The sequence below is a fragment of the Anabas testudineus genome, chromosome 14 (genome assembly GCF_900324465.2).
Source record: "Anabas testudineus chromosome 14, fAnaTes1.2, whole genome shotgun sequence".
NCBI classification, from domain to species: domain Eukaryota; kingdom Metazoa; phylum Chordata; class Actinopteri; order Anabantiformes; family Anabantidae; genus Anabas; species Anabas testudineus.
In genome coordinates this window covers 1,891,065-1,903,747 of record NC_046623.1, presented here as the reverse complement: position 1 = coordinate 1,903,747, position 12,683 = coordinate 1,891,065, and the positions used below count along the sequence as shown (strand labels likewise).

At 41.5% G+C, this 12,683-nt stretch overlaps 1 protein-coding gene across 4 annotated transcripts in view; it reads left to right on the top strand.

Annotated features, from left to right (window-relative positions):
- The window catches only part of robo3 (roundabout, axon guidance receptor, homolog 3 (Drosophila)), a 70,056-nt gene that overhangs the window by 13,185 nt on the left and 44,188 nt on the right, over positions 1-12,683 (top strand). For all 4 annotated transcript variants that reach the window (XM_026372382.1, XM_026372381.1, XM_026372380.1 and 1 more), the window contains exon 2: positions 1,140-1,466. In XM_026372382.1, the coding sequence (XP_026228167.1) occupies positions 1,140-1,466 (327 nt within the window). The remainder of the gene's footprint in view (positions 1-1,139; positions 1,467-12,683) is intronic.

Here is a 12,683-nt window from a genome sequence, read left to right as displayed (position 1 = left end):
CCTGTTGTCAGTCATTCAAATGCTTTCTAGGGGGAAATTTCTCCTATGGCTTGTGGTGCTTGAGTTTGTGTTATTGCTTTTCATATGTAATTGTACCACCAACATGTTGTCATTCAAATTGACTGTGGAAGAGGGAAGATAGAGGGTGGGAGGAGAAAGCAATTTCAAAGCTTTGCAGCGAACCTGTGGGAATTACCTCTCTTCCATCTCCATATGCTTCTGTCTCTGTCTTCATTTATATTCTTTCAGTCAGGCTTTTAAAAGAAAAGCTTGACTGTCAGCAGACTGCATAAACACTGACCACAAACACAGTAGACTATTCTATTGATAAGTCATTTACAGAAACTTGCACCCTGCAGGTCTATGCAAATGAACTGTCAGTTGAAAACCATATGGAAAACATGCAGTATGTAGTTTTGTGTATATGTTAAACATCTTAATAATTCAGAAGCTCAGTCAGCCTACTTTTCTGTGAGCTTCTACTGCTGGAGAAGGTTGCTTTGGTTTGATAGATGCAGAATTTAGAGCATGTAATTTCACACATCCTGTTGATTTACACTTTGAATGTAACCGTTGAGTAATTACATTACATGCTCATTTCACGCAGCCATGGTGTCAATAATAAAACTGTGTATGTGTGTGTGTGTTTTTTCTGAAGCTGTTCATGGACTCAGCTCAAGAGGTTTGGAGAGAGTGTGCTGCTGAGTATGTATTTATAAGTTGTGCCGCCCACTGGCCTCTTGTGTGCAGTGGCCAGAATGTTAAAAAATACAACTAAATAAATAAATAAGTAAGGGTGAGGAGTTTTATATTCTGGGCTCATTATAGTCCCTACCCTTTCCACACTAGTGCAAAAACAAGCTTTACATTCTAAATCATTCAGCTGTATTATGTTGTCACAGGATTTAAATATATTTTGAAGAATTAGTGACTGAGCATATGTTCCTTTGAATATCTTTAATAACTCTAAATACACAATATACATGGTTAGTATTTTGCGATTATACCCTAAAATTTCAGTCCTATTGCCAATAATGTCAATTCAAAAACTGTGGTAGCACCATCATAATAGATGGAATGATCACAAATGCCTGTTATTACCACAATCCTAAATCCTTTTTCCAATGCCTTTTCTACAGGATCTCGACCCAGGTTAGAGGATGCTCCTCCTCGAATTGTAGAGCATCCATCCGATCTCATAGTGTCCAAGGGCGAGCCAGCCACCCTCAACTGTAAGGCTGAAGGACGGCCAACCCCAATGGTGGAATGGTACAAAGATGGAGAACGTGTCGAGACCGATCGCGAGGACCCTCGATCCCACCGGATGCTCCTGCCCAGCGGCTCCCTCTTCTTCCTGCGAATTGTACACGGAAGGCGAAGCAAACCTGACGAAGGTGTCTATGTATGCGTGGCGCGCAACTACCTGGGCGAGGCGGTCAGTCGCAATGCATCATTGGAAGTGGCAAGTAAGTGTGTGGGTTTTTTTTTTTTTTTGTTTGCCATTTGGGTTTGAGTGCTCGGCTGTGCGTGGATGCAAGGATATGACTGAATCGAAGACTGGAGCTAAATACGCAGAAAACAAAATGAACAGTGTGCAGTGCAGTACAAGTCTGTGTACAGGCAGGAAGAGAAAGTGGTGATAGCCCAGTGCTTGTCCACATATCAGGTGTCAAGCATCGTGTAATGTATTATGTAGTTCTAGTAATAAGAATTGGATTAAATCATAGATAGATCCTAGGAGTAATAATGTTAGGTGTGCTATGTCAGCAAAGGAGTGCAGAGGCAGCTTCAAAGGACTATCTGGTCTCTTATCATTGCCATTGCTCGGCTGAGTAAATTTAAAATGCCACCCTTGACCTTGGTGTCAGATCTCCTGGCAGCTTGCACTGTGAGCCCCCCACCCCCTCCCCTCTTACTCACGTTCATTCTCCTGCCCAGCCTCCGACATGGCATCCTATCTTGTTGAGCTCCAGAGATCCCGGCCTCTGTCGTTTTGTGACCATGCTTCTGTGACCAGGCCTGTTAATGTAGATGGATGACAGCTAACTCCAGCAAAAAAAAAAAAAAAAAAAAAAAAAAAAAAGATAACAGTTGTCACCACTGAACAGGAAAGCTGAAACTTTCTTGCAGAGGCGGGAGGGAAGGCCAGTGTTAGTTGGCAGCTTCTCTGTAGCAGATGTTAGTTCCTTAAAATACAGCAAACTATTAGTTCGTACACAACTTATGCCTCAATTATGCTCTTCCATTATATAAATGAGCCTTGACAGATTGCTTCTAGCAGCTTTTGCAGAAACACTGCTGAAGATTTAAGCATTTCCTCAAATCCCTTCGCTCTTGCTTCTGAAACTAAAACCATCTCAGGAATTTCTTATCGCACCAGCATGAACCAGCCGGAAGTGGTAATAATTAACTCCATCCCCAGTTAAAATCTGAAACTCTACACTCCTGTCAAACACCTTTATGGCTGTGCATCCTATTTTCCTGAAAGGCTCCAGCAACCAACTTAATAATCAGACTGACTCTTGCCTGAACAGAAAACCAGCTCATGAATCATTCTCTGTCCTTTGTCCACAGCTGATATCTGTGCAGTGTGTCTGTCACCTTAACTCAAAGCATTCCTCAAGCAGCATGGAGAATTACCACTTTGCTTTTGCCCTGTTTCGGTATCAACTTCGCAAGCTGCAGGGTATTTATGATATAAGTCATGTGAGGAAACCAGGCATGTAGAATAGATGGAGGTGTTTTACAAATAGGAAAAAGCAAAGACACAGTGACGGTTGCAAGGGATATCTTACTCCCTATGAATAATCCCTAATGTTTTTGTCTGTACTTTCTTTTCACTGTGCTACTTTTGAGCCTTTTTTCAGCTCCAAAGACACTGTCTTTGCTTTTTGTATTTCATGACATTAGGATAATACCAAAACCAAGGACACATAATATTTTTGTTAACATCCTTGAGATATTTCTGGCAGCTGCAGAAAGTAACAAGAGTAGTACAGAATTTTAAGGCTCTTGGCTCTGGTGTGTTTCCGTCTGCAAGGAAATGCATCTGATCACTTCTTTAATGTTTCTATATGTGCTGTTTCTTCTCCTAATGCTGTGGTCCTTCGGGAGGTGACATTCTCTGCAGCACATGTGCAGGGACACAATCTGGTGCATAGCAGTTGCACTCACAGATAAGAGTCCCTAATCCGCAGTGGCATAGGAAAAACTACAAGTCTCCTTGTGTGTGCCTGCACACAAGCCCGCAAACACATTTTTGGAATACTGAATACGATAGACAGGAAGCGAGAGGTTGTATAGAACGGTTGCCAGTGCCAGCACCTGCCAACTTCCTTCTGCGTGGCACAAGCAGGGCCAGAAGTGAGGCCCCAGACACATAAGCCAGCCTGGAGTTGCCAGGAGTCTCAGCAAGGCATCAGAGAAGGCTCAAGATGGCACGCTGTGGTATGGTGTCACTCTGTTCCCCAGCCTGTGACTTGGAAGCACTGAGGGGCAAACTGAGATGTAGCTGCACTGTGTATTGGTGTGTATATTTGGCATCAGGATTTGAGCCAGCACAATGGGAAGAAATGGGAAGGTTCAGAAGGTGTAACCCCTCACAGTCCATCTGCTGGAGGCTGAGAGGCAGGCAGACTGATGAAGTCTACCAAGCTGCAGTACGGATTAAAAAGGAGTTCTAGCTGTCAAACATTCCTGATTTGAAATGGTTCATTTTGTAGTGTTTTATATATTTTGTGTATGCACCAAAGTGAACAGAAGCACAGATTGTCTGAAAGTAGAGATATTACTACAGATGGCTTGTCTAGACATTATCTCATGTAGAACTGAAACAGTTGATAAATGAGTTCCTAAAAGTCAAATAAATGCAACACTAGATACGCCATCATTTTAGCTGTATGTTTGAATGTGCACAGTTGTGGATTTCAGCTTTCAAGTGACACTCCACCCAAAATCTATCTTTTGAAGATCAGACATCCTGCGCCGGCTTAAAGCGTGTCTGGGAAATGTTTATAGATTCGTCACTGACAGAGAACATCTGTTCCAGTCAGCTTGGAATCAGTTTGCTGTAGTTTTATATTTCCCAGTGTTTCAGAAAGTATTGCACACAGGTCCCGCAGCATAATCAACATAAAATCATTTCTCACACTCCCCAATGCAATTGCTGTTGTCCTTAGAGTGCAGTGGTGCAACATGGACACAGGTTCTGTGCCTTGTAATAAAATTCGCTGTTTGCCAGTGGGGGATTTTGACCTGAAGGTGATGCTCGCTAGAAGATCCAAGAGTTAACCAAATTAGGAATCATTCTCCAGGGACTAGGGGTATCTGCACTGAAATTCATAGCGATCTATTTAACCCTTTCATGCATAGTGGTCATTGAAAATAATTTTATTAACATCATTGCAAGGTTTTCAAAAATTATAAAAAAAAAAGAAAAAAGATGTAGCAATATAGTAGGTTTCTTTTTGTTGGACCTACTAATACATGTAAAGTACAGTAGTGATGACAGAAAATCCTGTTGTATTGAATCTGCTTTTCTGGATAGGTACAATGATTCTTGCTCATTATTTCGCAAGTGTGTGTAGACCATTTTTCCTTTGCAAGCATTCATACGTTGACAATTAAGCACTCAATAACTCATTAGGGAAGGTTCTGCTTAGTTACCTCAGTAACAGTTAACACTTATTATTAATGAGGTTTGATGCATAAACTGTGAGAGTCTTTTCAAGCTCACAAGGTGTAACGTTACCTCAGATATGATCTAGTTGGCAGGTCAGAGAGGTTTAGGATTTTTAAATGAACATCACACAGATTTTTTTAGATAGTACTAAATATTAAATATAAGGGAGCACATTGTCGATTTGGATTCACTGTAAAAATAATTTCCTAAATTTAGGATCAGTAGAAAACTCCACTTAGGTTTTCACTTAAGTTAGTTATTATTAGTTATTTTTTATATATTATTTGTATATATATTTATATATTTTATTTACACTGGAAGTGTAGCTGTGCAATAAGCGATAAGAAATACATCTTTATAAATAATCTTTTGTGTTTTGTCAGCCCATACATTCAATTACCTTTTACGTTTTAAGAACACATCCTGCACCACTTTACTGAATGTGCAGTTTCCCACCTCAGTGCTATTCGATTTCACACAAAAAATGTATTCTAAAAATGTGGCCTACAAAGTTATGTGCCAGGACCAGAGGCCAATGTATATCAGATACACAAAAGTCAGTCAAGCACAATAAAACTAACAGGCCAGACACCCCTGGGTGGGGATTTGACATATAGAATGGCTTGCCTGAGCTCCTGCCGGTGGTTTCTTTGAATGTTTTATACCTCTGACGTTTTTATTATGCCTGCTACATTTTCACTGCCTAGCTTATGAATATTCACACAATCAGGGTGTTTTTTCCAAGGTGCTGGGGGTGGAATCAGAGGAATTTCAAATAAAACGGACGCGGGTAACAACGCAACACCAACCCCCATCTCACTTTTTCAAAGGTTGTTTAGAGGTCAAGCCTTTAAGGTTCAAGATGGCAGCTGCCCTGTGGAATTTGGAGAGTGAACAGGTGATGGGATGACACTCCTGTCTTCCTCTGCCTGTGTGTGAATTCAGTTTGTGTGTGTGTGTGTTAACACATCTGTTAAGTGTTGGTGGTGGTACTCTCAGCCAACTTTCTCACCCAAAGTAATCCTAGACGCAGTGTGGGAGAAACAGCTGAACAGTGCTGTCCAGCACCAGTTGGATCGTGCTTTCTCCTTTTGTTTCTGTCTCTTACTCTCTCTCTCTGTGCTTACATGGACTCAAGTAACCAGGTTACAGTTGGCTTTCTCAAGAAAACTGTTTCCTTAAGTGTCATGTAAATGGGAAACCTGGAGAACGCAGATTACTCTGCCATGTAATCAGCTTTCTGCAAAAGTGCATGTGCATAACAAAGGCAGCCGCCACTTGCCACTCTACTACTATCAGCTGAGAAGTGCAGGTGGATGAAATGACACAGACTTTTTGAATCAAGTCTGCCCAAAATTAAAATATAACTGAAACCACCACAAAGCCCCCCAGTAGAAATCTAAATAAGTCACTTTTATTGTGCATTACTTTAATTCATCCACTTGGTGTTGTGACTGTCTATCTCTGTGTCTCTCTGTGTTACAGTGCAGTTAGTCACTTACTTGACATATATCAAATTAAAAAAGAGACAGTGAGCGAGAACAAGAGAAAATGCAAACGGAAAGTGTCTTTTTTGTTTTTATACAGTTAAAAATGGCAGAGGAGAAATCAGGTTACTCTTTTGCTGCATTTATGCTCGGATTTCCAGTAACCAGGTTCTTGAGTGCATGTAAACGTGTTCCCCAATTACCCAAGAAACCTGGTTTCTCTCAGTAACCTGGTTACTTGAGTTCATCTGTCTCTGTCTCTCCCTTTCACACATGCACACACACCTGTTGTACTGTTTTGATCACTTGGCCCGTAGCAGAAAAATTTTATTTTAGGGTCTATGGATTTGTACATCCGGGAAATGATTTGGGGGTTTAAGAAGAGTGTTATGGTAGTTCCCCTACCCCCACTCCCACCCCACATGCAACTTTCTGCCCCTCACCCTCTGCAGACTGCATTGTTAAGCATCCCTCAAATCATTATTTGTATTTGTGCACTTTATCAGCTGTGGCAGGGAAGGGAAACATTTTGTAATGATTATTCTCTCAATATAGTATTCCTACAGTGAACAACATCATAATCAGAATTGGCATTGCTAAAACATTGACAGGCTGGAAAAAAGGGTTTCAGATTCTCACTGCACAACCACAGTAGCTTGACAATGTTTTCCACCAGCTGTCTGCAGCACTTTGTCCATTCAACCCTATCTGTCAAGACATCTAATGTCATATTTTTTAATTATCTCTTGCTTATTTTTGTTCAAATCTGCTTTTTACCATTTTAAATAAGTATCATGTAGACTTCAAAATATATGCGCCATTATACTTTATCATGCTTCTTTAATTGGATTCAACGAATGGTGCAGTAACACCATCACCGCTCATACTGAAGCCTTCAGCAGTGATTTTCTCAGCTGCTTGACAATAACAAGCTTTTCAGTGTTTGTGTGTATGCGTGTGTATGTGTCTGAGCTCTGAGGTGTGTTCATGCTTCACTAATGGGATTGCAGGTCCCTGCCTTGTGGAGGACAGAGCCGCCGGCCATTCTGGTCTTTAAAGAAGGGGATCAGATGGCCGGAGTGAGGCCATGGGCCTCTGGCTTAACCCCCTCTGTATGATCCGACCGTCTGCCAGTCAATGAACCAGACCCACCAGCCTAAACCCTCCTCCAGAAGATAGCCATGAATTAATAATACCATACTAAAGGCAAGTGTGACCAGCATTTGTGCGTGTGTATGTGCACGCGTATGTATTTGCTTTGCGTCATAAAGAGTTGGTGGAACAAAAGCAGAAGGATAGGGGGTTGAAAACAGGGGGAGCAACTGACAACAGGTGGTGTGAGGAAGAGCTTTAAACTCCCCACCCCCTATTAATGACAGTGTAGCGTAAGGCCCACAGGGGGCTGTGGAGAACAATGAAGGACTCTTGCTCCAACTATTGTGTCCAATCACGCCCCATTATCTCTTTAAGCTGCACTGCCGCTGTGCTTACTGACTCGTCTTGTTGGTTATTTCCACCTTGTGCATGTGAAGGTTCTGTATATAGCTCCAAAGTCTCAAATAAAAGTTGTGTTGAATAGATTTTTTTCTGAGTGCCAGTCAGAGAGCACAACAAGTTGATGTCAATGAAGACGAAAACCCCATTGCAAATACTAATAAAAAGGGCCTGTATTCACCCTACTATAAGGGAAAGCAGGAGATCTAGGACTGCAGAAAGAAATTAGCATTTGCTAATCATTTTTACAGAAGAGCCTTCCAAGTGTGCCTTCTCGATTGCATTGTTTGCTTGCTTTTGCCACCTTTCTTTCTCTTTATACACAGTGGTTTGTTAAGCTGAACAGACAATTAGGACCTCTCTCACCAATGGGTGGGTCAATTCAGCTGAATTGACAGAAAAGCTGTTGACGAGGGACTGACTAGTGCCAACATGGCTGGACACACCACAAAAACTAGGGCAACAGACACTGGCGAAGGCTAAACTTTGGCTTGGTGTGAGCCTAAGGCCATTTTGGGACTGCATTGTGTGTTACTGTATCGGATTGTGTTCATTTTCAGGTAGTCCTCTTCCATAGAAGAAAATATACGGCTGTGCCATCTGTTTCAAAAGCTTCTGCTCACTACTAATATTAAATACTGGAATTAAATAGATTTTTTACTGATTTTATTGTAATAATTAAACATAGAGTGTTTTTCTATTGACAATAAGCCTAGATGTGTTTTATGAATGTGACTTTTAATGACTGTGTGCTGGGTATGTTGCTTCAAGGTAGAGATTATGAAAAAGAAATGTGAGCAAGACTTTCCTTGGAAGCCTTATCAGACACACTAATACGGTGCTGCAGTTTATACCCAATTTAGGCAGAATCGTAGAATTCTGCCTAAATGGGAAAAGAATTTGCTCCTTTAGTTTAGCACTTGACAAGTAAATAATGACATGACTTAATGCTAGAAGGTATTCCACCTGTAACTTGCAATTACATGTAACCGATTGGGCATTACTACATTGCCAGATGTTGCACTACACAGAATCAAAAAGTTGAATAAACCTTGATAAACCTTTTCCTAAAACTCCTGCTGAATCACTACATCAGCCGCACTGAAATTAACGAGGGGCCTGTGTTTTTTTAATGTGCCTGCTAATGTCGGCTTAAATGCGCCTGCAGAGGGCACGAAGGGGCATCATGATAAAACTGAGTGTGGTGAAACAGCAGAGAAAGTAGAACAAACAACAACTATAATGAGATGCGACAGGGAAGTAGACTGAACATAACACGAATAATAGACAGCGACATTGACGGCAAATGACAGACGGTTGGGCATTAGCAGCACAAACATGCAAAGAGGAAAGCTTGACATGAATCCATCAATTAATCACAACACAAGAAGCAGAATACATTTCACGCATCATTCATGACAGACAGTAAGCACAAGAGGCTAACACGATCAATAAATGGTTCTCACAGATCAATCGAGCACAATCAGAGCATCATTACACATTGGATAAAAAGGAGGGGCATTAAAGCAACAAAGGGAAATGTATCTAGTTGCCAGCTTTGTTGCTAAGCAGAAAAAATAGCAGATAGATGCTACCAAGAGTTAAGATGATCTTCACTCAAATTGCTGTGGCACATTGTAGTCAAATCAGCAGAAATACTGTATTGGAAACACCATATTTGAGACTAATTCTGTTCACTAGCTGCAGGACATTTCAATTTCAATTTCAATAATTTCTGGGCAACTTTTTGTGGTAATGACAGTGGAAAACTTCGTTGTCAGGAACAAATTCTGTATTCTAGATTTTTCGAGCTCATTTCAATTATTGGATATTGTGTTAGAGTCACTTGATGAGTGAAAATGTACTATTATTATTAATAATATAATAATAATACTAGGTTGGAAACTCATTCTGGTTATTTAGCAATTCATTCCAGGAACTGGACAACTCAGTCCAGTAATTGGACATCTACTTCCTTCTGCCACCCTCAAGCTAAATTGAAGGTGTGCATTTTAAGTTAATGAAAAATATGGTGTCCGTTGTCGGAGAATCTAAACATTATTTCCAACTTTTTAACATTTATATTTGAGTGGCAAACAATGTCTCTCTTTTCCAAATCACTGAAGTTAAGTGTTAATTTAGCATTACGTTACTGACTCAAGTCTCTCTGTGCACATAAATAGAGGACTGTTCCTCTCTTGTATGTAAAAAACTACTTGCTGTTAGTAAAAACTGTACAATAGAAGTAGAGCATCTCCTTGAGAGCACGATTAACAGTTGTTGTTGGGTGCAGCTTTACTATATATGTTTCAGTATCTATCAGCACCTTGTGGTAAAAAATTGGGTTTAGGTATATTTGACCTGTCTGTAGATGGTAAATACGAGGGAAACTGCTATGGAAAAAGCTTATTGATTTGTACTTGTGTGTATTTGCACAAGATTCATTTCTCTTTTAGACACACTCCCACCTCGCCTCTAGAAAAGGTCAGCGAATGAGGGCTTAAGTCATTTAAGCGGAGCTAAATAGATTTCTGCTCCAAGATCCATCTGTTTTTGGAGTTTGTTGACAGGGTGGAAAATTGGAACTGTTGCTTTTCCCTCCCTCAATCACACTGCCAGCCCCCCTCACCACCTCCTCCTCCTCTCCTTTCAGTGCAGGGGTATGATCGGCATGGCACACCATGAGGGTGAGAAGTGTGCTGGGCACGAGGCAGGATACAGGTCTTGACCATCTGCTCCAGCTATGTGAACACATTTGTGTCCGTTTGACAGGAACAACTGCCACATGGATTTGGCTCAGGCCATAACTTGTGTTAGCGGACAGAGACTGACAGAGGTCAGCTGACACGGGCGGACTAGCTCTCCTCCAAACACAAAGATGCTGATGTCTGAGAGGCGATTCGCCTTCTTCGCGTCTCGGGCACAGCCAGGGAGCCAGGGAAAGCGGACAGTGAAACCACACACGCAGAAAATGAAAGGGTTGTGTATGAATGTGTGTGCAAACAGTAAGATACACTGCTGAAAAAATTGGCAGAGCTTACAGCATAAGGTGAGACAGCATAGAATCCTGCTCACAGTCTAGAAGGCAAGTGTCCTGATATTTCCTGCTCTATAGTTTCCTCATGTAGACTCTCATCTCCAGCAAAGACATCTGGTAGATGATTAAACAAGTAAAGGTAGCTGATACATTTGGTGATAAATCCAGACCAAATAAGATAACACTTCATTCATCAATTCATATGTCACAAGCACCACAGCCAAACCAAGGCAGCAGGGCAGCATGGCCTTGTTTGCATGTTCATTCTGCCTGTCTGGTCCACGATCAATGCAGATGACTCCTCCCAGCGGCTTTACCTAGCATTTCTCCTGCTCCACACCGCCACATCCTCTGCTCCTGGTGGTTTCAAGTCTTCTTCCTGGGATCACACCTGTATTCTGCAGGGCCCATAGCTAGTAGCTAATAGCAGGCTAGCTGTACACACACACACACACGTTGGATGGCAACAACAAAAACTCAACAAAACTAACAAAAACAACACACAAACAGAAGAGCTGCTGTAGGAGATGCTCTACTTCTCCCACCCAACAGGCGCCATTCTAAAACTCAGTGTTCAAATTATATTGGTAATGTGCACCCACAAATGTGAATTTGTATTTTTTGTGTTTATTTTGTTGCCTGTATTTTTATGCAATGATCTCATTGAACTGAACAAAGAGGTTGTGTGCAACACCCCTACGTCGCCATCATAAAATGTCTTTTGAATAGCCTTATTGTTGGAGGGGAATTCTTCAAGGTGCTTGTTGCCACCATCCCACTGCAATGGTCAATAATTAATGGGCTGCAAGTCAGTGTTTGCGGTTGGGGCATCCATTGTTTGTAGGTGGCTCTGTCCACCCTCTTCCCGTTGAGGTTGAGTTAAAGAGTGTTTCTGGCTTTCCAGATGGGAGAACTACAGTAGCCTTGTTTGGGCTGATAGGTCAGCTGAGGGCAGTATGGGGCAGGAGGACTGTGGCTTAGGGGGGTGCTTCAGTTGCTTTACAATGGGCTTCTTAGCAATTGTCAGTGACCCTTTTACCCTGCTGCTATAGCCCACACGACATCAGCCATTACTAGATTAAAGTAATCCTCTTTCAGGGGCAGACAATTCCTTTATTAGCTGACCACACACAGGATCTGAGACCACCCCTTGTATTGGTTTCTTGAGGGGTATTGTACAGACGGGGCGTGGATTTGCAGGGTTGTTGTTGCTACTCTCCTTAGCAATGCCATGCATAAATTACTTCTGTATTGGTTTTCCTTGTTTAACCCCTCACACTATTCATATTAGCCCCATCTTCTAAGAGCAGTGGAGCAGCTCTTTCTTTTCTTGGTGCTACACACCCACACCACCCCCACACCTCATGATCTATATCACATATTTGTGGACATGTAGCTTGAATTACAATGAGATTAGGTTTGTGTATGGACGTGAGTGTTTGCAAATCCCCTTCGTCCTCCTGCTACCTTCCTTCTCTCATCAAAATGCTGTTTCATCTCCTCTTCCCCTCTGTTTCTAAAGGCAGTGGCAAAGTTCCAACTAAAGCAAAAGAAATTTCCTTTAAAATCCACTCCAAAATGTCGGTGTGTTTCTGTTGGCAGATTATTTTGTTGTCAAAAGGCCATAAGCTGCGTTTGTGAGCCTGTCAATCAATCATGAACAGCTCCACCAGATAGTTTATTAAGCTTTGTGAGGAGTGGAGAACCACTCTAGATGAAGTAAATAATTGTCAAACAGTTTGTATATTTCATGAATATTTTGTAGAATGTGGAGTGGCCTTGCTCCATCTCTGTCATTTACAACATGAATGAAATGAAAAAAAAAAACACACCTGCGTCTATGCGCGCTGCCATGTTATCGCAAATAACGACAGCAACATAGTATCTGCAATAAAAGCATATTCTTATATCCACAAGTTGCAAGGCTTTGGGATGCATCTTTGCACACCCTCTAAGAAAAAAAAAAAAAAAAAAAAAAAAATAT